The sequence below is a fragment of the Bos grunniens genome, chromosome 7, assembly GCF_055505025.1.
Source record: "Bos grunniens cultivar Pamir isolate PY7600 chromosome 7, Bosgru_T2T1.0, whole genome shotgun sequence".
Classification (NCBI taxonomy): domain Eukaryota; kingdom Metazoa; phylum Chordata; class Mammalia; order Artiodactyla; family Bovidae; genus Bos; species Bos grunniens.
Genome location: NC_141171.1, coordinates 3,797,803 through 3,822,800, shown reverse-complemented (window position 1 = coordinate 3,822,800; position 24,998 = coordinate 3,797,803). Strand labels below are relative to the sequence as shown.

General features: G+C 54.2%; 1 protein-coding gene and 1 long non-coding RNA gene across 6 annotated transcripts in view; one reads left to right on the top strand and one right to left on the bottom strand.

The window, feature by feature from the left end:
* Positions 1-1,261: 1,261 nt before the first annotated feature.
* ATP13A1 (ATPase 13A1) lies at positions 1,262-16,856 on the bottom strand. Of its 5 annotated transcripts, none has more exons than XR_015166415.1 (26): positions 16,457-16,856; positions 14,214-14,303; positions 13,944-14,134; positions 12,473-12,545; positions 12,146-12,301; positions 11,973-12,042; positions 11,789-11,895; positions 11,144-11,273; positions 10,971-11,026; positions 10,428-10,554; positions 10,208-10,345; positions 10,008-10,128; positions 9,451-9,608; positions 8,972-9,077; positions 8,789-8,899; positions 7,676-7,801; positions 6,789-7,057; positions 5,128-5,327; positions 4,946-5,042; positions 3,636-3,796; positions 3,449-3,563; positions 3,165-3,361; positions 2,155-2,297; positions 1,898-2,009; positions 1,671-1,814; positions 1,262-1,587 (listed from the first exon to the last, which is right to left on the bottom strand). XR_015166415.1 is itself a non-coding variant. In XM_086408124.1 (26 exons), the coding sequence occupies exons 1-26, from the start codon at positions 16,835-16,837 to the stop codon at positions 1,477-1,479; spliced, it is 3,606 nt and encodes a 1,201-aa protein (XP_086264250.1). In that variant the 5' UTR covers positions 16,838-16,856; the 3' UTR covers positions 1,262-1,476. The 5 variants fall into 5 exon arrangements, 2 of the variants coding, with proteins under 2 accessions (XP_086264250.1, XP_086264249.1); XR_015166414.1 differs by having other exon boundaries at positions 6,789-6,897; XM_086408124.1 differs by having other exon boundaries at positions 6,789-6,897; positions 8,972-9,147; positions 10,969-11,026; positions 11,140-11,273.
* LOC147368034 (uncharacterized) overlaps positions 16,505-24,998 on the top strand; it is a 21,242-nt gene continuing 12,748 nt past the window's right edge. Inside the window, exon 1 of the long non-coding RNA XR_015166430.1 lies at positions 16,505-17,235. This is a non-coding gene — a long non-coding RNA (uncharacterized LOC147368034). The remainder of the gene's footprint in view (positions 17,236-24,998) is intronic.

The following is a 24,998-nucleotide window of genomic DNA, read 5'->3' as shown; positions in this document are numbered from 1 at the left end:
TTACTCCCTGCTGAGCAGCCTGGGTCCTGAGGCCCAGGGCTTGGGGACCTCTGCCCTAACATGCTGGGGCTGAAGACACTACTGGGGAACGCCCGGGAGGGCCCATTGTCAGGGCAGTCAGAGCACCCCTTGGACCTCTCTCATGCACGGAGGGTACAAGAACCCTTGATCATTCCCAGCAAACTTCCCCATCCAGAGTGTTCTCCTTCCCCACCCGAGTGCCTCAAATGGTCTCAGGGATCCTCTGCTGGATGGGGTCTGGCACCTCTGTTGTTGTTCAGTCGCTAACTGGTGTCCAGCTCTCTGCAACGCCATGGGCTGGGAGATGAGCAGAGAACAGCAGGCACCTCTTCCCCTCTGGACACCGTGGCGTGTCCAGGGCCCATGTGATGCTCACAGCCGGTCCCAGCCCCTTCCTCGCTCTGGCTTCCAGGGCTCTCGGTGGGCTGTGGGCCACACCCCCTCTGATGGAGAAGCCTGTTGGGTGGGGTGGCTAAGGATGACCATGAGGCAGGAGCAGAACAGGGTAGAGTCCCTCACTGAGCATGAGCGGGGAGAAGAAGCAAGTTGTCCAGAAGCCTGGGCTTGGGCTCCGTGGCCTGAGGTCGTCACATGCAGCTTGTCAGTTATCAAAGGCACCCACACCGCACACTCTGGAATTTCTAACTGGAAATAAAAGGCTTTTTCTAGTTTTTTTTGGCTGTTGAAAAGCTAAGAAATCTCTGACTGTGGCTCTTAGCTTTCATGCCACCAAGCCCACAGCTCCTCAACTGTAGTGGGTGAACGCTTTCTGGAAGGAAAGACAGTGTCAGTACTGAGAGCCAGACTGCAGGGCAGACCCTGGCTAGGATATGACCTAGTGCTGGTACCCGTGTGCTGCAGAATCCTGAGGGCTGCGACCTGACTCAGTACTTGTAATGACTTCAACTTCCTTGTATCTGGCACCATGAGACGAAGGCATGCTGTTATTTTGCATGTTACTTAAAAAGGAAAGTTACCATGATCCTAAGACCTGAGTGCCTGAGGTGTCAAAAACAGTGAAGCTGCGACGCCATGGAGACATGGAAATGCTTACGAAACTGGAAAGTACACAGAGCATGCTCTGGGCCCCGAGCTTGGCCTGTCCAAGTGCCACATGTGTTGCAGAGCAAGGTTAGAACCTCACACTGCCCACAGCGGGAGGCAGGGGCCAGGACCTTCCTCGGGGACCACTCAGAACCTGACAACCCCTTCCGTGGCACAGAGATGCAGGTGAGGCTTCTTAAAATCATCAATGCTGCTTTATTTACCAAAGGTGCTGGCCCGGGGCTGGTTCCGCCAACCAGGCCCTCAGACAGCCATAGCGGGTAGGGCAGGGGGTGTCCCAGCTCAGTCTTGGTGGGCAAGGCCAAGTCGGCCTCGCTGTGGGGGCAGTGCTCCCTCCTGGGGCCCTCGTGGGGCTCCTGCCCAGTGGCAGCAGGGGCCAGCACTGCTGTCTCAGGAAGGCACTTTCAGCTTTGGGGTTCCCAAGAAGAACTGCAGGACGCGGTCGGCCAGGAACGCCAAGCAGAAGTCCAGGAGGAGGACCTGGGCGATGACCAGCTTGAACTGTGGGGCAGGGAGTGCTGGTGAGTCAGGTGCCCAGACAGGTCCAGGCCGAGTCCCAGGACCATGTCTACAGAGTGACTCACCTCCACAGGGATGTCCACGAGCCCAAACTGGCTGTTGAACTCAGGTGAGGAGCCGAGAAGCAGGCCCACAATGGCCAGGAGGGACACGGCCAGGCTCCACACCAGGGGCCTGTTCTCAGGCAGGCTCTCCATGAAGGGTGGGCCCTGTGGGGACCGACGGATAGAGAGCTGTGTCACGGGGGCCCAGAGGGTGGGCAGGGGGTGCCTGGGCAGGGGCTGGGCCTTACCTTGTAGTTAATGGCAAAGGTGGCCATCTGCATGGCCATGGCCATGATATACACTGTGCTGTTGACTAGGCTCGGCTCAAACTCTTTGTATAGGTCCACAAACTGCTCCTGCCTGCAGTGACACGGGGGGTCAGGGCCCCTTTGTGACCCCCTGCTGCACCCCCTGCCCCTCAGAGCCCAGACTCTGCTGGCCTGGCCACCCCAGGCCAACGTCTGCGCGTGTCCCTCCTGCCCCCCGGCCCTGGGCGGGCACTCACTTCTCAGGGCTCCGGGCCTGGGCCTCACGGTACAGGTAGACGAGACTCGCAAAGTGCACGCAGAACTGCAGCGTGACAGTGAGGATGGTGTACAGGTTGAAGATGTTGGGCAGGGGCCGCTCTCGGGACAGTGTCTTCAGGGGCTGCAGAGGCAGGCTGGGGGTCAGGGCCCAGGCTCAGCCTGGGGTCACCCAACCTACCCTGCTTCCTGGCAGGCCTTATGTAGAGAGTGGTCACTGAACTCTGGGGGTTGCAGGTCGGCACCAGTCCCCTGCTCACTCCTCCAGTTCCTCAGTCCAGATGCCACCCCAGCCTCGCTCAATGCCCACATGCTGCACGGCTATCACAGGGGTCTTATGACCCACCATGCCCCTGCTCTAGAATAAACGTAAAGCCCCCCGCCCCCACTACTGCTCACGGCACAGGCACGGTCAGTGCAGACCACCGCCCATGCCCTCTGGCCTCCAGGGCCTCCTGCACCAGCCCTTGACCACGTGCGACCTTTGTGGGGTTCCCGGCTGCTTCTCTTGCTCTTTATGTGCTAACTTGAGTGTCGGTACAGGCCTCCCTGGCCGGCCCCGAGGCCATTCCTCACAGCCTGTGTGGCCCCACTGGTGTTCTTCCCAGCATTGCACTTTCTGAGTGGTCTTAATCATCGTTTCCCCATCTGTCTTGTCCTCACCTGTGTGGCCCACCTGAGACCCCAGCCTGTGGACAATGCTGGGCCAGAGATGCTTCACTCTGAAGAACCCAAGTGGGCGCCCACCCTACCCTCGATCTCACCTGAAACCTGGAGGTGACAGTTCCCACCCCAAGGGCTGCTGCGCAGGTAAGTCAGACCTGCGGCTCCACCTTTAACAGCGTGCCCTGGGTGGCCCAACTGTCAACTGATGGCCAACCAGCAATCCGAGAAGCCTCTCAAGACCTCCAGGGCAGGAATCATGGCTCAGAGAAGCAGAGGGTACCCTGGGGCTGGGGCAGAAGCCCCCGCTTTTCGGCTCCTGGCCCACCTTGGAGCGGGAGATGAAGAGGAAACAGCCAGCTAGCAGCAGCCCCTGCAGCGTGGCCTGGAAGTCACTGAACTTGACGCCCTCCAGGTATAGGACGCTCTGGCTGTAGGCCAGGATGAGGGCGTTGAGTGCCAAGATCTTGAACATCTGCAGCGTGGTCACCAGTGTGCATCGGCCCTGCTTGATCACGTGGCAAACTGCGGGGGAAGGCAGGTGTGGGCGTGGGGGCCAGGCAGCACGGGCTGAGGGATGGGGCAGCGGGCGGAGCAGGCAGCAGGACTCACTGCATTGGATGGAAGAGAGCTTGGAGGTGAAGGGCGCGGCGATGCTGGCATCCCCCAGCTTCACCATGGGCGTGCTCTCGTCCTCTAGGTCCCGCAGCACCTGGCTCAGGCGGTCCTACGAAGCAGGCAGATGGGTGAGACCTGACCACAAGGGGGCACTGGTGCCCGTCCTCCTCTGGAGACTCACCCGCTGGGAGGCCAGCTGTTCCTCAGGGGCTGGGAGCCCTGACCTCTGCTTGGCAGCCCTGGAGGTGGCCCTGACTCCGCTGTTGCTCAGGATGGGGCTGTCCCGGGGCCGTCGCCGCCGTTCGACGACCCTCTCAGGGGCATTGGCCAGGAGGGCCACACCTGGTGTAAGAGTGTGTCAGGAGCCAGAGCATGGAGCCTCTGCTCAACGCAGCTCACCCAGTACCGATCCCCCCATTTCACCTGCCCACCCAACCCAAGGAGTGAGCACCTCAGAGAGAATCCATCCTACTTTCTACAAACTACTTATAGAAAAACAACAAGAAAAAAGCAATACCCAAATAAAGTATGTGACACTGCTGCTGTTAAGTCACTTCATCGTGTTCGACTCTGTGCGACCCCACAGACGGGCAGCCCACCAGGCTCCCCCGTCCCTGGGATTCTCCAGGCAAGAACACTGGAGTGGGTTGCCATTTCCTTCTCCAATGCATGAAAGTGAAAAGGGAAAGTGAAGTTGTTCCGTCGTGTCCAACTCTTAGCAACCCCATGGACTGCAGCCCACCAGGCTCCTCCAGACATGGGATTTTTCAGGCAAGAGTACTGGAGTGGGGTGCCATTGCCTTCTCTGTATATGACACTATATAGGTCCAAAGTGATTTCCAGAGAAGTTCATTGCCAAGAGTCCTGCGGTCATGAGAAATGAAGCTGATAAACCAAGTAAGTATCTGAGAAGCACTGAAAGAAGGTGGGGCTTCCCAGGTGGTGCTGGTGGTCAAGAACCCGCCTGCAGTGCAGGAGACCTGGGTTTGATCCCCGGGTCAGGAAGATCCTCTGGAGGACAGCATGGCAACCCAGTCCAGTATTCTTGGCTGGAGAATCCCATGGACAGAGGACCCTGGTGGGCTACATGGGGTCGCAGAGTCGGACATGACTGAAGCGACTTAGCACGCATGCATGAAAGAAACGAAGTCAAACTGTCTTTAAACACCAACTTGCTATCTGTGCTCTGCTGACACAGAATCAAGGTGGTAAACTCTCCTGGCCTTGGCTTTTGGTGCTCACACAGTGCCTGGGGGGAGGGCTGAACAAACCGAGTTGGGTCTGTCCCATGGAACCTGCCTGGGCCCCCACCACACTCTTTCCCAGGCACGTGTATCCCTTCCTGGCCTTGGAGCCCTTCAGATCCCCAGCCCCACCGGTCCCTGCCCCATCTCTTCACCACGGCCGCCTTACAGAACTGGCTCAGTGGCGTGCCCCTGATGGTAAGCCAGTGATGGCATAAGAGCCCCCTTCCCCCAACCCCAGGCTCACCCACATCGGCATGCTTCAGGGCACCCACGTCATTGGTGCCATCTCCGCACATGAGGGTCACGTAGCCCAGCTCCTTCAGGCTGGTGATGACAAACTCCTGTTTGGGGAAGAAAGAGCGTGAATGAGGGCTCTGTGCCATGCCCCCAACGCCCCACCTGCCCTCTGCCACCCTCTGTACCCACCTTCTGTTTAGGGGCCACTCGGGCGAACACTTGCACGTAGGGGATGAGGCGAAGCAGCAGCTGGGGGTCCTCGGCCTGCAGGTGGGCCAGGCCGTCGCCCGTGAGGCACAGAGCGTGCTCCCGGGCCAGGGCCTTGGGGGAGCCCTGGGCCAGGGGCTCTGAGATGCTGCCGTCGATGGAGCGCCACTCACACAGGCCACCTGCAGAGCCAGGGCCCAGGGTCAGGGCGGGGGGTTCAGCTGTCAGGTGGACCCTCTCACGTGGACCCCACATATGCAATCCTTGTCCTCCTCCTCTGGAGTACCTTCTTACTTCCTACCCCTCCTAATCCAGGTCCACACCAACCTGCACCCTAGACTCAGCACCCCATAGAGATCATCCATGGAAGGCTCTGATACAAAGAATCAGAAAACCTAAGGCCTAAGCCACTAAAGACTGCAAGAAGAGGCCAGATCCAAACCCAGATAGCGTTTATGTACAACTCTGCTCTTCTAGGCCAGGGCACCCCATGTCACTTCCTCAGGCCAGACACTTCTTGCTATCTACTTCCCCTTTCTAGCTGGTAGGTCTAGGCCCAGATGGTGAGTGGCAAGGACGGCTGAGGGCAGTCTACCAGCCCTTGCAGCACTGAGCTGGCCCTCAGCTGTCTCAGCCTGGAGGAAAAGCAGTCTCCACCTGGCTTCTGTTCTAGCTGTTTTGCTAAAGTAGCTTGGCTGGAAAACTAACAGTCTTGGTACCTCTGGGCCACCCACCTATGATTTCCCAGGCTCTGGAAGAGCGCAGTGCCTGGGGCTGGAACTGAGATCTGGGATACAACACAGACCGAGAGAAGGGCGAGGCGGCTCCGGAAGCCCCCTTGGCTGGGCCACGCCAGCATCCTCCTCCGTCTGGCCTGCTGCCTGGTGACACCCCTGCTGCGTGCTGCTCCCAAGCCAGGCCCCGTGCTGGGTGCCACCCTAGGGCATCTGACAGATTCCACCCCACCCGCTGGAGGTGCGAGAACTGGATGTGCCTCTTGACCAGTCTGATTCTGAAGCACCGCTCACAACCAGTTCGGTTACTCAGGAGACGTCAGAGACCACGAGCTCCGGACCTGAGTTCAAACCCTTAGTCACAGTGTCTCCAAATGACCCAGGTGGAAGGATTCACTTCTGTTTCTTTATCTACAGAGCAGGGACCCCCAACAACTGATCCAGCTGGGTTCCTACATGGTGCGGGGATGGCAGGCCCTTCCACATGGAGCAGAAGGGCTGACCTGGTGAAGCAAACCAAGGTCTCTGGCCTGGGTCTGGCCACGCCAAACACGAGCACCAGCAGTCCCCATGCTCTCAATGGGAGCACTCAGGCAGCCAGCCGGGCCCAAGGTGGGGGAGGCTATGAAACGTGGGCTGCTGTGAGTATAACCCATCGCCTTAAGATTGCAAGTCACCGCCGGTCCTGGAGCCAGGGGTCATCTGCAAGCTGCTGCACGGGCGGGCTGTGGAGTTCCTGGCTGGGTAGCCCGAGTGTGCTTATGAGGCAGGGCTGTGACCAACAGGCCTGTATCACAGGTGCCGGAGGATGCCAGGCGTGCTCACTTAGGCCGGGCACAGGGGTGAGCCACCAGGTGGGAGCTGCTCTTAGACTCGAGGCCCCCCAGCTCACGAGACAAGGGGCCTCACCTTTCCCCGTGGGAGGCTGCAGGATCAGCGTCTGAGCCTTCTCAATGAAATGCAGCTCCCGAGCCACGTGGCAGGCAGTGAGTGGGTTGTCACCTGTGATCATGACCACCTGGGGAGAAGGCAGACGCTCAGGAAAGCAGGGCTCAGTGGTCAGAACTGCAGCCTGGAGACACGGGGGCTAAGTCTCTTCTAAGGAAGGCCGCAGAGGGAGCTCTTGGCCTCCTACTGGGGACTGGGCTTCCAGGAGCCGTAACGTCTGGTAGCGGCTTCTGCAAATAGTATACGTATCTGTGTCTTTGTGAGGACACTCACAGCCTTTAATCATAATATATACCAAGAACCAGCCTTTGGTGTGGACCCTCTTGGCTTGGAGCCTGGTGATGGGAAGACGGGCCCCGACTGCTGAGGGCCAGGTGAGGACGAATCATATCACCACCCCCTGACACTTCCAGCTCATCGTCCACACCCTAAAACCGCATCCTGAACCCCCAAATAGAAGACACAAAACGCCAGGACTAACAGAGCAAAGCCACCGGGACGGACGCGGCCTGTCTGGGTGTGGTCTCCACATCCCCTCAGCCAGTCTCAATGTCTCCCTAAGATGGGGTGGAATGGGGGAAGAGCCCTCATCTCCCAGGGATGCTGGGGGCCTGATGAAGTGAGGTGAGAAGGGTGGGCATGGGTCCTAGAGCATCCTCAAGATGGGTCAGCATGAGTGTAAGTCACGGTGGAGCTCAGCCAAGAGCCGCGCTCTTTGCTCCAAGGCCCAGACGCCCACCCCGGGTGCCCCATGGAGGGCCAACTGTCTTCCGCTGTCACATCCCCTCTGTAAGGAGCAGCCAAGACCGCCACCCAGGGGCTGGCAGGAAGGGGGCCGGTGGCTGTACCCGATGGGAGGCATTCTGGATCTCACGGATCACAGCCTTGGAATCAGCCTTGAGCGGGCAGGAGACCACGATGAAGCCGACGAACTTGAGGTTGCACTCCAGGGCCTCCCGCTTGACCTCCCGGGCCTGTGGATGGACACACCGGGGCCCTAAAGACTTGTTTCTCTTCTCCTTCCCCAATACCTAAGCTCTGACATGACAACAAGCTGGGGATGGGGGTCAGAGACAGCCCCCTCCTTGCAGGAAGGGAACCTGAGGGTCAGAAGGTGAGAGATGTGGGGAGGGTGAGGCGCTCTGGTGGCAGAGGGGCTGAGCAGTGGCTGGGCGGTCCTGGCTCCCCAGCAGCACCTCTACCCTCTATCACAGACAACAGCGTGGCACAAAGTCCCTGTGAGTCCACTTCTAGGACCAGAGAGTCTGGACTCCCCTTTGATAACCACTGAGCGCAAGCTGCCCCTCCTCACCTCGTACAGAAAGCAGAAAACCTCTGCCCTCAGAGTACCAGGAGAGAGACGAAGGCAGGGGGTAGGGCGGAGGGGCGTGGGCTGCGCAGGGCTCGGGGGCTCTGACAGGTCTGTGAATGAGGCTTGGACAGAGGTGTGACCTGCTGTGCTTTCAGGAAGGATCTCATGGCCACTGGGTGCAAGCAGATGAAAGCCACTCGGATGAGGGTGAAGTGGAAGCAGACAAAGGAGCAGCGTTGGTGATGGGGGCGGGAGGAGAGGCTACAAGGATGTGGGCTGTGACCAAGGGCCGGGGATACCCCAAGACAGTACAGTGGCCAGGCGGCTGGGCGGGGCAGGGGCAAAGCTGGGGAACCCGAGGTGCCCCAAGGCCTCCTCAAGGCGGGTGTGAGCACAGGAGGTGAGACCTGGGTGTGTCCTCCAGGAGCAGCCCTGGATTTGGGGATGGGATGGGGTCCTGTAAGGGAGGGGGCATGCTGGGGAGAAGAAGAAACCACAGATGGAGTGCCACCTGGGGCCTCCAAAGGTAGAGGTCAGGGAGGAAGATGATGAAATTGCCACCACCGCTCGTGGTGGCACCACAGGGGGTAAAGGGGGGTTGGGGGGTGGGGGGCATGGGGGGTTGGGGGGTGGGGACCTGGGCCCTTACCTGCTGGTGAGTGAGGTGCCCCAGCTCCTTATACCCCAGCGCCAGAACTCGGGCTCCTTCCCGGGAAATCTCCGTATGAATGTGGTGGTAGTCAGGTGGGCACTGGGCGAACTGCAGGGAACGCAGGGGGAGATCACCGACCGCCCTGGACCCCCCTCCCGACCCTGGCCGGGGCTGGCTCACCATGGAGTGCAGGGTTTCGGGGGCCCCCTTCACGGCCGCGATGTAGCAGAGATCAGTGGAGCCAAGCTTCTCATAGGAGGCGAGCACGGACATTCGCTTTAGGGCACTGGCAAAATGAAAGCGCTGGTGAATTTTCAGCCCCTGAGTTTTAATACTTCGGGGGAATACTTTCTCATCTGGAAACAAATAAGCACGAGTCCTGAGGGCCTTCGCTCCAAAGAGGCCGCCAAGCCCCCACCCGCCCCCGCCGTGCCCTGCCTCCCTCCGCCCCTGTCCTCCCCGCACCTCCACACACGGGGTCTGGCTCGGGGAGGGGTCAAAGCTGGGCGATCTGGGCACAGAGGATCCTGCCCCAAGTCAGAGGCGAGCCTGTGCCCACCCGCCTGCCCCTGAGTTGAACACACAGGCATCTGACAGGTACCCGCTGCCTGTCTGGGGATGTACAAGCTGGTGGCGTGCCCGAGGCTCCAGCCCCTCACCTCTAGTCAGTGTCCAGTCCACGGCCGTCAACATGGCTTTCTCCAAGGGGTCACCCACAAGGGTCCCGTCGTCCAGCTGCATGAGGGAGTGGCACGAGGCCAGAGCCCGGTGTGTCTCTATGGGGATGCTGGACACAGGAGTCACCTCCTTCCCGTCCCTGCAAGGAGGAGGACCCGCTGCTTACTGAGTGGACGGGAGTGGGCAGAGGAGCCCCTGGGGATTGCCAGTCAGGACGAGGGATGGGCCCCCACACTCCACTCCAGTCACAGGGAAGAGGGCAACGATGACAGGGTGTTAGGGTGTTGCCTTGGTCCTTATAACGTCTGCGCCTGCTTCACGATGCCCCCAGATATCATGTGGCTGCCTGAGGCCTGAGCCACGCCATGTGTCACTGTGATTCACACTGAGAGCTGCTGGGGGGACCCCTGGAGTGGGCCTCAGTGGGAGGGCCTGTGCCAGGCCCTCACTTTGAAAGCTTGGGCTAGGCAGCTCTCTGTCCCGAGTGCCCAGAAACACCCCTGGTGGGCACCTGGTGACCCCGACGCCCCATGCTCACCGGAGCCCAGCCACACCGCGCACCACCAGGCTGTCACTGGTCAAGGTCCCTGTCTTGTCGAAGCAGCACACCTCCACCTTGCCGGCAAAGGGGATCCGGAAGGGCTCCGTGCAGTACATGTCTGGGTGGTGGGAGCCAGGGTCAGGGGTCCTGCTGGGCCCCAGCCCACTTGGCACCCCGTCCCTGCCCCAGAGACTCACAGAGCTTGGCCAGAGCGATGAGAGAGGTGTTGACGGCCAGAGACAGCTCAATGGGCAACTCAGGGGGCACGACAGAGGTGAGGATCAGAGTGCATTCCAGAAAGAGCTTGTAGCGGTTCCGGCTGGGGTCCTTGGTACCTGCACAGACAGGGCCTGCCAGTCTGGGGGCCTCAGGCCTGGGGCTGAGCAGATGGCGGGGGCAGGGGGTCAGGGCTCTTACCTTCGATCCACACGTAGGCGGCTGCCGCAATGGCAAAGACCAGGAGAAAGAGGATGAAGATGAAGGTCTCCAGGTTGTTCGCCGTCACCCTCTTGACCCCAAAGAGAATGGTGCGCAGCAGCTTGCCCTATAGGGACGGAGGGGCAGAGGTCTTTCCTGGGAGGGCGGCAGCCTCTCCTGCCCCGCGACTGAAGATGGGGGTCAGGGAAGGAAGTGGCTGTGACTGGGGCAGGGGTTGAATTCTCCAGAAGGAGAGCTGACCATCATCTTTCCTAAGGAATCCTTAAGCCACTTCAGTGTTCACTTGGCCCAGACTGTTTGTGATCCCCAGCTGTGTGGGGTCACAGTCTGGGGTCTCCACTAGAGCCCCAGCCAGGGAAAGCGGACCTGCTCTGGGGCTTGTCTCTGCACTTGCCCCCAGCCCAGCATTTGCTACCAGAGCGCTTATGGGCTGTATGTTCTGGGGTCTGGAAAGGCTGCCACCTCAGCTGCCCGCCGGTCGGCCCAGGTACCACCCCCCTCAGGACGGGGCAGGTGCCACACCTGGGATGTGTTGAATCCGGTCCTCAGGACGTAGGCCACGCACCCATTGTCCACGGCTGGGGAGAGAGAGAGCAGGCGTCACTAGTGCCTGCACCCCCTGGGCCTCTCTCGGGGCTGAGCAGACCCGGGTATGGGGTGGCAGGGCGGGGACCCCCCACGCCCGAGGCACCTACGCTTCAGGCCTGCGGCGGCTTTCTGTGGGGGGATGTGCTGCACAACTTTGGTGCCCCCGAAGACGACGTGGAGCCGGGCGTCGGCCTGAAGGTCCAACACCCGGCTGGGGCTGAGGTCCTCGATGGGCTCCTAGGGAGGAGGGAAGGATGGCAGAGTCAACGGCTCATCCCACCCTGGCCTTCGTCCCTGGTCTGGAGTCTGCAGGGAGCCTGCACGACCCTTACAGGGCTCCGCATCCAGCCTGGTGCGTGTTACCAGGGTCATGGCCCCGGTCTGTCTTCTACCTTCGTGCACAGTACTGACTCCCTGGGACCCTGTACCCAGCCCCACCCTGGAGTCACACCTTCTACTTCTCCCTCAGCCCACCTCAGCCTGAGACCCCAGAGTGCCTGACTCCCCACTGATGCTGCTGCCTCTCGTCTCCTCCTTCTCCTCCTCACCACCAGGCTTCCCTTAGTCCAGGGTGTTAACCCACCAGGAAAGCCAGGAGCCCCGTCTGTGCCCCCTTTGTCTCCCAGGCTCCGTCCCTCCTGGGTCAAGCCCGGGCAGGACCCTGGCCCGTTTCCTCCCCGGTGAGTGTGATGCTGACAGGCCTGAGTAGACGGAGGTGCATGCCCCCCACCCCCCGACGCCCGAGCCGGCACCTTCATCTGGGGCACTGACTCCCCGGTGAGCATGGCCTCGTCCACGATGCAGCGGCCCCGCAGCAGCAGCACATCGCAGGGCACCAGGTTCTCCTGGGGGGAGCGGCCTGTGGGGCAGGGCGGGGGGGTTGGACTGAAGCCCGAGGCAAAGGCTCCCTCGGGGCGGAGCAGGACTGGGCCTCACCGATCGAGACGATGTCCCCGGGAACAATCTCGTCGCTGGCGATGGGCCTCCACTTCCGGCTTCGGTAGACCTGGGCGGGGACGGGGTGCCGTCAGTTCTGGGGATGCTCCCGTGCTGCACCCCGCCAAGACCACAGGGACCCTCCTACCCGCCCAGCGCCCCACTGGCTGCACCTGGATCATGTGGGGCTTGTTGCCCATCTTCCGGATCTCTGACATGTTCCGCATCTGCTGCTGGACCAGGGAGGCCTCGAAGGCCACCAGCATGGAGAGCGTGAAGACGCTGTAGTACCAGTACTCGTCCAGACACCAGAGCCCCACGCAGAACACCTGCGGGGCACGGGCGTCTGTTCCCAGGGACGCGGGAGACTGCCCGAGGCGGGCTGGCCGGCATGCCGAGGGCCGCTCTGCCCACGAGGGCAGGGGAAGTTCTCACGTTTGGAGGTGGGCTGGGAGAGCCCCAAGAACAGGTGGGGAGAAGGACAGGCACTGCTGCTTTACCTGGAACACAAAGAAGGGCGCCGTGGCCCTCTCCTTGAACAGCTCCGAGAAGTCAGGCACCACCATCTCGGCCCTGAAAGACAGACGGCTCACCCTGTTACAGGCAGGAAGCCCCACCTTAACTCCTCCACTTGGGGGCACCGAGGGCCTCCCTGGGCAACGGGACGCTCCGTTCAAGCCCGTCTTCTTGACTGTGCAGCGCCGAGGCGGGCATGCTGACTGCCCTAGCCCTCTGCTCTGCAGAGCCCTGATGAAACCTCTGAATCTGCACTACAGGCACTTCAGGGAGCGGCCACACGCTCGGCCGGGCTGGTGAAGACGAGAACCTGTCAGGTGGTTGGGGGACAAGGCTGGGGGGAGGAAAGGCTGACTGTGGGCTGGGAGCCCTGAGGCTGCAGAGGAGGCTGGGCAGCTGGGGGCTGTGGGGCACCCTGGGGCATGAAACAACGCGCCTGAACCCCACCCTACTGTCGAGAGGGGCGGTCTGAGCTGCGATTTCCCAAAAACTCCTTGGATGAAAGCCTTGGAATTGGAGGAGGGCTGAAAGGTGCGCTCTGCAGTGCTCTGGGTGGTGGCTGGCTCTGCCCAGGAAACCAGGTCAACTTGGGCTGTCTCTGTTTGGCCCTGCAGAACTGCAGTGATGTCCAGGATGTGGGACTTGAGAAAAAGAAACTGCACAGTGGCTACGTTGTGATACAAACTGAGCTCCGACCCGGACTGTCCAGGGTGCCTTCACCCAAGTGATGGGGGTGTGAAACGGGACACCCCAGGCTGCCGGCACACTGACCAGGGTGGGGTGGGAGGAGAATCAATAAATGTTTCCGGCAAGACTTCCGATTAGATTGCTGGGTGCGGTAACGTTTGTAATTTTTGAAAAGCAGCTAGGTCAAGAAATAATTTCCTAGAGGTTCTGAGGGTTTTCGAGTCAAGGACAATCACCAGCAGGATGGGGGCTCTGAAGCCCAGCTCTGGTCCCACCCAGCCTGGTGTTGACACAGGTGGTTCTGGTGAAGATGAAAGGAGAGAGTGCTAACAGAGCGTCTGCATTCCACCTGGCACAGACGAGCTGTTCTGATCACCACCTTTTTTTTCTTATTATCACTCATACGCTGCTGGGATACGTAAGAGAGTGACAAGAATTCACATCTATAGACAAAATCTCAAACAAAGAAGAGAATTAGAAACACAAGGCAAGGATGAACAGCCCCGGGCCAGGCTCCCAGCTGTGGGCCCTTCAGGGGATCCTATCAGCAGGCAAGTTGGGAGAGGCCAGACTAGAACATCTTTCTCAAGGGGCACCTGCCACATAGTCACCTGGGACATTTTGTTGAAAGGCAGACTCCCCCAGACCATTGAGCATACATAAACGGGGCAGGTTCCACTAACTGGAGCAGGGACTCGGCCTGTGACTATAGGGCAGAGCCCCAGCCCTGTCTCAGCAGGGGCAATATACAAGCATGCTGGGACTCACTTGTTGCTCCCAAACTTCTTCTCGGCGGCACGGATCTCCGAGTCCTCCTGGAACCCTCTGTTGCTCTGGTAGAATGAGAAAGCGTTTCCCACTGGAAAGGCCACGGGGAGAAAACGCTTCTTCTCCAGGGCATCGTAGGAATACTTGATCTTCTGGAATTCGAAGGACAGCACCTCCTGCCCGTCCTCGCCCTGTGGGAGGTGAGTCTGTGGCAGGGGCCCCTGGTCTGGGAACCCCATCTGAGCCCCTGCTGGAGCTGGTGGTCCCTACCTCATCGCGATGCAGGGCCACGAGCTCGGTGGAGCCGTTGTTGGGAGTAGGCACCACCTTCACGAAGGTCACTTTGCGGGCGTCGTACTCCTGTGAGAGGCAAAGTGCCACTGCTGAGCCCTCCTCAAGTCCCAGCTCCACATTCTGGAACATGCCACTGGGCTGGCCACACCCAGGTTACCACTGGGACAAGGGACAGCATTTCACTGGGCCTTTGGTCCCGCCCATATCATAAAGCCAGAGTCATGAACAGTGCCAAAAGCCCAGGGCTCTGCTGACGAAGACAAACTCCAACAGGAAAAACGCTGTCTGGCACGAGGTACGCTCTCAATCCGTGTGAGTCAGGCCCCATCCCAGCCCACCTGGCCTGCTGCTCCCGCTGACCCCCTGCCGCCCATTACTATTCTCACTGTGTTCTTGAGTGACAAGGAACAACAAGGCTCATCCTCGCTTCAGCAAAGGGCACATGCTGTTTTTTTTCTGCCTGGAGCGCATGGTCGCCACCGCCGGCTTCAGGCCTTTGCTCAAATGTCTCCTCCTCACCACCTCAAGTTCCCTCACGGAACCCGTGTCCTGGTTTTCCCTTTTGCACTGACTGTGGAGTTCCATCTCCCCCAATGACACCAGGAAAGCAACGCATTCTGTCTGTTTTGTTTGTTGTTATTTCTCCAGCACTTAAGACACAGAGGCACCGAATAGAGCCGTGTTAGCGCTCTCTGCTGTGAGCTGCATCCACTCCACGGCTGCTCCACCAGAACCTGCGTTGCCCTGTTTTTTTTTTTTTTTTTTTTGGGGGGGGGGCGGTGCGCGTGGAGGACACAGCAGTGATCCTAAGAAGCAAGGCCCTGCCCCTCCAGGAGTTCATGGTCCCCAGAGCAGGCAGAAACTAAGGACAAAAGACAGAACTCCCAACCCTGGGACCACCAGGTAGAAAGGTGCAAAGCAGTACACGGGACCAGCCGCATATCGCGTGCTCTGCAGACGGCATCTCAGGTTCTTCTTACACTGGCACCCTGAGCTAAGTGTTACGGGTCTCACTTTACACTAGGGGAAACTCAAACCCAGAGAGGAGAAGCACCCTTGTCTGAGATCTCTGATGTAAACTCAGATCTGCCGGTCCTAACCTCCAGCTGTTGAGCTCTCCGTTTCTGGAGAGGAAGTTAGTAAGTCTCACTTTTTAGCTGCAGGCTAACAGGCAGCTGGAAGTTTGGGGGTGTCACCTCCCCCAACTTCCCTCCATTCTTTTGTCCCTCACTGGGGTCTTTCATTGCACTGACTGGAAGCTACCAATTCCAGAAGTTTGAGCCTCCCTTCTGGGATAAGATATTTCAGTTTCTCAAAAGAGAGAATTCAGTCCATAGTTGGAGTCAGACAGGTAGTAGGGTGGGGTTGTTGCTTCCCTTTCTCTTTCTGGAGCCCTTGGTGCTGTTCCCTTTCTCTTTTCTTTTAGCAAACAGGTCTGGGATGAGAGCGGAGGCTGGCTGAAGGCTGACCTCAGTCCCCATGGCTCCACACCTGCTGGTATCATGAGGCAGGCCCAGAGGGAAGTGACAGTCAGCTGCTGAGTGGGCAGCGCTCATCCAGACCTCAATGCTAAAGGTCACATGTAATAGCGTGCTGTTGTATTCTGAGGGCGGCCCTCCTTAACATCATACCCTTGCAGACAGACATAACGGTCTCTGAGCAGTTAAGTCACTTGCTCACAAATACCCACTGCTTCTCTTAAACGCTGCAATTAACTGCATTTCAAGCTCATTTTAGTCGTTGTGGGGTGGAGGCTCACAGCACTGGCCAGCAGGACTGATGCTCAGTTCTCAAGATGCATAGACAGGGATATCCATCCTACAGGTCTAGCCTCACACTTTGAAAAACAAGGTAGGAGACAGACAACAAAGAAGGCAGGACCGATTCTAGGAGACTCATACTCGACAGTATGGGAGCTAGCAAATGGTGACATTTGCTAGGCTCTGCGCTAAGCTTTTTACAGGGTACCTTACCGAATCTAATTGACCTCACCAGGGAAGAATTTCAGAGAAGGGAAGTAACCTGCGCCAGGGTCGTACAGCTAAGTCAGTAACCTGTCGGAATTCAGCGAGCAGCGCAAAAGGATGCAGGGCGCCCGGCGACACCTGGGACCGGCTGAGGCAGCCCCGGCTGGGTTGGGGACCGACACGAACGCAGAAGCTGAGATCCGCGGTGAGGCCTGACCACGGTTGTGGCCGGTCTCGGGTGCGCACACTTACCGGGGTGCAGGTGAGCGCGCAGTGCGCGTGCACGGACCAATGCCCCGAGAGGACGGTGAGCGCGTGCGCCAGGCAGATGGTGGCGAGCACAAGCAGCGCGGCCTCGGGGATCTGCGCCCAGCTGCTGCCCCAGCCCCAGAAGCCGGTAGCTGCGGAACCCAGCCAGGCCGGGTAGAGTAGCCCCACGAATGGCAGCAGCGTGAGGCGCCGCAGCAGTGCCAGCCGCCGGTACGGCCACACAGCGGCGACCAGCTCGTCGCCGCTCTGTATGAGTGCCGGCCCAGCGGCAAGGAGCGTGCGCTGTTGCGGCCTGGGCTTGGGCTGCCCGGCGGGCCGGGCCCCGCAAGGAACCGCATTGCCCACCGCCGCCTCCGCCGCCATCTTTCCCAGCGCCGCGCTCGCTTCCGGGCAGAGGGACCGGCTCACTTCCGATGTTTTACTTCCGGTAAACCCTGGGGGACGCCATGACACATGGGAGGAAGAAGAGCCCAGGAAACGTAGATGTTTGTGTCTGAATTTGGCTACTCAGGGCATCGCCATGACAGGCTGTGCCCGGAAGGAGACGCAGGGCACCGCCATGATAGAGAGGGCTTGAAATGACTAACACCGCCTACCTACTCTGCCACGCCGGATTGAGACCGGAAAAGACGAGGCAAAGTGGGCTGGGCGCCACCATGACAACCTAAACCGGAAGAAGCGAATTCTCCTCGGAGTCTGCACTGTCTGGCTCGGGAAGGGTGGAGCCTGGACGCTGCGGAGGCGGAACCAAAGAAGCGCCGGTGCTGTGTGGGCGGGGTTTATCATAGGGTGGAGCTTGTGTGGATGGGGAGGGGGTGAGGCTTCCCTCCCTCGGGGCTTGGGTTTAGCTTGAGGAGCTTCAAGACAGGATACAGTTCAGCTCAGTCGTGTCCGACTGTTTGCGACCCCATGGACTGCAGCACGCCAGGCTTCCCTGTCCATCACCAACTCCTGGAGTTTACTCAAACTCACGTCTGTTGAGTTGGTGATGCTAACCAACCATCTCATTCTCTGTTGTCCCCTTCTCCTGCCTTCAATCTTTCCCAGCATCAGGGTCTTTTCCAAGAGTCAGCTCTTTGTATCAGGTGGCCAAAGTATTGTATTTTCAGCTTCAACCTCAGTCCTTCCAATGAATATTCAGGACTGATTTCCTTTAGGATGGACTGGTTGGATCTCCTTGGAGTCCAAGGGACTTGTCTCCAACACCACGGTTCAAAATCATCAATTCTTCAGCGCTCAGCTTTGTTTATAGTCCAAATCTCGCATCCATACATGACTATTGGAAAAACCATAGCTTTGACTAGATGGACCTTTGTTGGCAAAGTAATGTCTCTGCTTTTTAATGCATTGTCTAGGTTTGTCAAAGTTTTTCTTCCAAGGAGCAAGCATCTTTTAATTTCATGGCTGCAATCACCATCCACAGTGATTTTGGAGCCCAAGAAAATAAAGCCTGGCACTGTTTCCATTGTTTCTCCATCTATTTGCCATCAAGTGCTGGGACCAGATGCTGTGATCTTAGTATTTTGAATGCTGAGTTTTAAGCCAACTTTTTCACTTTCCTTTTTCACCTTAAAGAGGTGGTCTAGCTCCTCTTTGCTTTCTGCCATAAGGGTGGTGTTATCTGCATATGTGATAATATTGACAATTCTGCCAACAACCTTGATTTCAGCTTGTGCTTCATCCAGCTGGGCATTTTGCATGCTGTACTCTGCGTGTAAGTTAAATAAACAGGGTGACAATATACAGCCTTGATGTACTCCTTGCCCAATTTTGAACTAGTCCATTGTTCCTTGTTTGGTTCTAACTGTTTCTTCTTGATCTGCATACAGGTTTCTCAGGAGGCAGGTAAGGTGGTCTGGTATTCCCATCTCTTTAAGAATTTTCCACAGATTGTTGTGATTCACATAGTCAAGGGCTTTAGCATAGTCAATGAAGCAGAAGTAGATTTTTTTTGTGGAATTCTCTTGCCTTTTTTATGATCCAATGGATGTTGGCAATATCACAGTCAATATCACAGTAATCCCAGTGAGAACCCAAACAACTAATGCTGAATAAGCTGAAGTTGAACGGTTCTATGAAGATCTACTGGAGAAGGCAATGGCACCCCACTCCAGTACTCCTGCCTGGAAAATCCCATGGACGGAGGAGCCTGGTAGGCTGCAGTCCATGGGGTCGCTAAAGTCGAACACGACTGAGCAACTTCACTTTCACTTTTCACTTTCCTGCATTGGAGAAGGAAATGGCAACCCACTCTAGTGTTCTTGCCTGGAGAATCCCAGGGATGGGGGAGCCTGGTGGGCTGCCATCTATGGGGTCACACAGAGTCGGACACGACTGAAGTGACTTAGCAGTAGTAGTAGCAGTATGAAGATCTACAAGACCTAGAACTAACACCAAAAAAAGAAGTATCCTTTTCATCATAGGGGATTGGAATGGAAAAGAAGGAAGTCAGGAGATACCTGGAGTAACAGGCAAGTTTGGCCTCAGAGTACAAAATGAAACAGGGCAAAGACTAACAGAATTTTGCTAAGAGAATGCACTTGTCATAGCAAACACTCTCTTCCAAGAAAATGAGAGATGACTCTACACGTGGACATCTCTAGAATGATTACACTCTTTGCAGCCAAAGATGGAGAAGCTCTATACAGTCAGTATAAACAAGACTGGGAGCTGACTGTGGCTCAGCTCATGAACTCCTTATTGCAAAATTCAGACCTAAATTGAAGAAAGTAGGGAAAACCACTAGACCATTCAGGTATGACCTAAATCGAATCCCTTATGATTATACAGTGGAAGTGACAAATAGATTCAAGGGATTGGATCTGATAGACAGAGTGCCTGAAGAATGATGGATGGAGGTTCATGACATTGTATAAGGGGGTGTGATCAAGATCATTCCCAAGAAAAAGAAATGCAAAAAGGCAAAATGGATGTCTGAGGAGGCCTTACAAATAGGTGAGAAAAGAAGAGAAGCTAAAGGCAAAGGAGAAAAGGAAAGATATATCCATGTGAATGCAGAGTTCCAAAGAACAGCAAGGAGAGATAAGAAAGCCTTTCTCAGTGATCAATGCAAAGAAATAGAGGAAAACAATAGAATGGGAAAGACTAGAGATCTCTTCAAGAAAATTAGAGATACCGAAGGAACATTTCATGCAAGTTCAGTCACTCAGTTGTGTCCAACTCTTTGCAACCCCATGGACTGCAGAGATGGGCACAATAAAGGGCAGAAATGTATGGACCTAACAGAAGCAGAAGATATTAAGAGGAGATGCCAAGAATACACAGAGGAACTATACAAAAAAGATCTTCATGACCCAGATAATCACGATGGTGTGATCACTCACCTAGAGCTAGACATCCTGGAATGTAAAGTCAAGTGGGCCTTAGGAAGCATCAGTATGAACAAAGCTAGTGGAGGTGATGGAATTCCAGTTGAGCTATTTCAAATCCTGAAAGAGGATGCTGTGAAAGTGCTGCACTCAATATGTCAGCAAATTTGAAAAACTCAGCAGTGGCCACAGGACTGGAAAAGGTCCGTTTTCATTCTAATTCCAAAGAAAGGCAATGCCAAAGAATGTTCAAACTACCACACAATTGTACTCATCTCACAGGCTAGCAAAGTAATGCTCAAAATTCTTCAAGGTAGGCTTTAGCAGTATGTGAACTGAGAACTCCCAGATGTTCATTTCAATACTTAGTGGTACTACTAATAGAAAACGCATAAGAACATGTTTGACATAAATTTGTTTTGATATGTTTATAATTTTTTTCTGTCCTCTAATACAGTAGTTTATTTGAACTATTTTTAAAACTTTCATTGGATATTAAATTTGTAGGTTTATATTGTTGCCTATTAAGGTATATACATGTAAGACTGCAAAAGGAGAACAGAAGTGCAATGACTTGGATAATATTGTATGTTTAATCAAAAATATGACATTTCCATGTTCCCCATTTTCCACGGTAGGATACCTTTACTCTTTCAATTTTGTTTCCCAGTACTGCTTCTTTGACTGGACTGCAGTCTTTAGAGCATCCTTTTCACAGGAACTCCCTGGCGGTCCAGTGGTCAGGACTCTGTGCTTTCATTGCATAAGGGCAAGGGTTCAGTCTCTGTTTGGGGAACTAAGATACTACAAGCTTGGCCAAAAAAAAAAAAAAAAAGAATGTTTTTTTTTTATTTTATGTGGTGATAAAACTGGCCCAGTCAGGGGTTTCCTTGTTGATCCAGTGGTTAAGAACCTCCCTTGCAATGCAGGTGACATGGGTTTGCTCCCTGGTTGGGGAACTAAGATCCCACATGATGCTGAGCCTGAGCGCCCAAACTAGAGAGTCTGTGTGCTGTTTCGAAAGATCCCATGTGACACAGGGTGCTGCAGCTCAGGTCTGACACAGCCAAATAAATACACATTACACACAAAAGCTAGCCCCATCACTTGGGGACTTCCCTGCTGGTTCAGTGGCTAAGATTCCCGGGGCCACGGTTCCATCTTTGGTTGGGAGACTAGATCACACAAGCCGCAACTAGAGATCCGGCATGCCACAACTAAGACACGGCACAGCCAAATAAATGAAAAGAAATATTAAAAATGGTGACATCACTTTCACTCGCTTCCCTGCTGTTAGCAAACCCACAATTACACTGATTCTTGGTGTCATTCCACTGTGAAGACATCAAGCAAATATCCTCCCACCTGAAGTCTTTCAGCATGGATTTTACTAATTATTAATAGCAGCAACAAGCTTTTTGACTTGCAAGAATTCGCTTCTATTAATAGCTCTCCAGACCAGATTTGTTTTGTAGACCAGCTGTTTGTCAGTCAGGTCTTTGCAGTCGATGATGACTCTGTAGTAAAGTCATCGCATGCCCCTACTGGTGCCCAAGGTGTTCATCAGTTTTGAACACTCTGAAGCACAATTCCAGTGTTAACTTATTCCAGGTTAACTGTAAGTGAAACCTCCCTTGCTCAGGGAGAATGGTTTTAAAGCCTAGAGGTAACTTGTGAAATCAGAGTTAGATTCCAAATAGTTACATGTTTAGGAAAGAAACAGTCTATCCCATTTTAATTGACTGCGCCTTCCTGTTGACATTTTGAGTTCCCAAGCAGTCATACTTCAAAAAAATGAGTCATTGTTTGTCGTATGAGCTTAAAAAATTTCATTTCTGTGCTTATATATTTATTTTTGGTTGCACTGGATTTTTGTTGCTGCACGTGGGCTTTCTCTAGTTGCAATGAGCAGGGGCTGCCCTTTGCTGCAGTACATGGGCATCTCTTGTGTGAAGCACAGGCTCTAGGCTCACGGGCTTCGGCAGTTGTGGCATGTGGGCTAAGTAGTTGTGGCACACGGGCTTAGTTGCTCCTCAGCGTAAGGAATGTTCCTGGACCAGGCATTGAACCCGTGTCCCCCGCACTGGGAGGTGGATTCTTACCTGCTATGCCACCAGGGAAGTCCCATAGGAGTTTTTGTCACACCCTACACACGACTAAGATGTTCAGCAACTTAGGGGTAATCAGTCCTTATCTGGGCTCCTTATGGCTTCTTTAAACAAGTGTTTTGGAGGAACAGCTTGTAAATTTCTGCTTTGCTATCGTGTTTTCATTCTAATTCTCCATGCATTTGCAAATTAGAGAAAGTCATTTTTCTTTTCTAACACTTTGAAAATAGGTTTTATGGCAGGTCAACTTAAACTTTATTTTATTAGAGCAAATAAAACTTCAAGCTCAAGCAAAGCTGAGAGAAAGGTACAGTAATTTCCCACATTATCACCTGCCCTCCCACATTTATAGCCTTCCAGATTATCACCTAACTAAATGGACATGAGTTTGAGCAAACTCTGGGAGACGGTGAAGGACGGGAAGCCTGGCATGCTGCAGTTCATCGGGTCACAAAGAGTCAGACACGACTTAGCGACCAAACAACAGATTATCAATATCCTCCACCCAAGTGGTACATTGTTAAATTGATGAACATATATTGACACATCATAATCATTCTAAGTCTATAGTTTGTTGTAGGGTTCACTTTTGGCATTGCACATTCTTGAAGAAGTGAAGTGAAAGTCACTCAAGTCGTGTCCAACTCTTTGTGACCCCATGGACTATACAGTTCATGGGATTCTCCAGACCAGAATACTGGAGTGGGTAGCCTCTCCCTTCTCCAGGGGATCTTCCCAACCCAGGGATCGAACCCAGGTCTCCCACATTGCAGGCAGACTCTTTACCAGCTGAGCCAAAAGAGAAGCCCAAGAATATTGGAGGGGGTAGCTTTCCCTTTTCTGGCAGATCTTCCCCACCCAGGAATCAAACCAGGGTCTCCTGCATTGTAGGCAGATTCTTTACCAACTGAGCTAACAGGGAAGCCCCCTCAAATAAAGATGTCATGTGACCAAGCCTGCAGTGACCCAGCAGACCTGACAGGTAAGTCACACCCCATGGACGATACAGTCCATGGAATTCTCCAGGCCAGAATACTGGAGTGGGTAGCTGTTCTCTTCTGCAGTGGATCTTCCCAAACCACGGATCAAACCCAGGTCTTCCACACTGCAAGTGGATTCTTTACTAGCTGAGCCACCAGGGAAGCCTGTACATTTGAAGTGAAGTTGCTCAGTCGTGTCCGACTCTTTGCAGCCCCATGGACTGTAGCCTACCAGGTTCCTCCATCCATGGGATTTTCCAAGCTAGAGTACTGAAGTGAGTTACAATTTCCTTCTCCAGGAGATCTTCCCAACCCAGGGATAGAAGCCAGATCTCCCACGTTACAGGCAGACACTTTACTGTCTGAGCCACCAGGGAAGCCTGTTCATTCTATGGTTTTGGGCAAATGTATAATAAAATGCATCCACCATTATAGTATCATACACAGTAGCTTTACTGTCCTAAAAATCTCCTTTGTTCTGCATATTCACCCCTCTTCCCCCAAACTCCAGGCAACCACTGACTTTTTTTTTCCTGTCTCCTCTGTGTTGCCTTTTCCAAAATATTATATAATCGGAATCATGCAGTATGCAGCCTTTTCAGACTGACTTTTTCACATAGTACTACATTTAAGCTTCCTCAATGTCTTTTCATGGCTTGATAGCTCATTTCTTTTTAGCACTGAATAATATTCCATTATCTGGATGTACCACAGTTTATTTATCCATTTCCCCTACTGAAGGACATCTTGGTTGCTTCCAAGTTTTGGCAATTATGAATGAAGTTTTGCTATACGTGTATGCTGTGTGTCACAAAATGGTAACATGGTGACATATATATCTTTTTTCTTCCTTTCATATGTTCTAGCTTTATTGAGACACAATTCACATATAACACTGTATAAGTTTAAGGTGCACAACATGATGATTTCCTATGCTTATGTAAACCACAATGAGTTAACACCTCCATCACCTCACATAGTTACGTGTGTGTGTGTGTGTGTGTGTGTACTGAGAACATTTAAGATCTACTCTTTCAGCAATTGGGCTTCCCTTGTAGTTCAGCTGGTAAAGAATCTGCCTGCAATGCAGGAGACCCTGGTTTGATTCCTGGGTGGGGAAGATCCCCCTGGAGAGGGAAATGGCAACCCATTCCAGTATTTTTGCCTGGAAAATTCCGTGGATAGAGGAGCCTGGTAGGCTACAGTCCATGGTGTCACAGAAGAATCGGATATGACTGAGTGACTTCACTTTCTTTCTTTTATCAATTTTTAATTATACAGTACAGTATTAACTATAGTCATCATGCTGTCCATTACATCCCCAGAACATATTCATCTTGTATCTAGAAGTTTATACCCTTTGGCCAACATCACTCCATTTCCTTCACGCCTCAGCCCTGGGAACCACCCCTCCACTCTCTGAGTTCCAGGTTTTTAGATCTCAAATATAAATCGTGTGATCATAAAGTATTTGTCTTTCTCTTCTCTCTCTGACTTCTTTCACTTACCATAATATCCTTAAGGTCCATCCAGGTTGTCTCAAATGGCAGGATTTCCTTTTTTTTTAATTGGCTGAATGTGTGTATGTACATATACCACATTTTATTGATATACGTATTTGTAATATGTATGTTTTATAAATACATATACACATATATTTGTACTATGTATATACCTCACATTTTCATTATCCATACAGTGTCAACAAACACTTAGATTTTTTCTGTGTCTTGCCTATTGTGATTAATGCTGCAATGCACACGGGAGTGCACATAGCTCTTTGAGAGACTGATCTAACTTCCTTAGATAGTGATTTCTTTTGCTTTGGATATATACCCAGAGTATGATTGCTGGACCACACGGCAGCTCTAATTTTAAATCTTTGAGGAAACTCCATGCTGTTTTCTGAAGTGGCCATGCCAGTTTAACATTCCCACCAATTGTGCACAGTTTTCTCCAAATCCTTGCCAGCTTTTGATATTTCTTGTCTTTTTGACAAAAGCCATTTTAGGGATGAGATGATATCTCATTATGATTTTTATTTGTGTTTCTCTGATAGTCATGTTGAATACCTTTTGATGTACCTGTTGGCCATTTATATAACTTT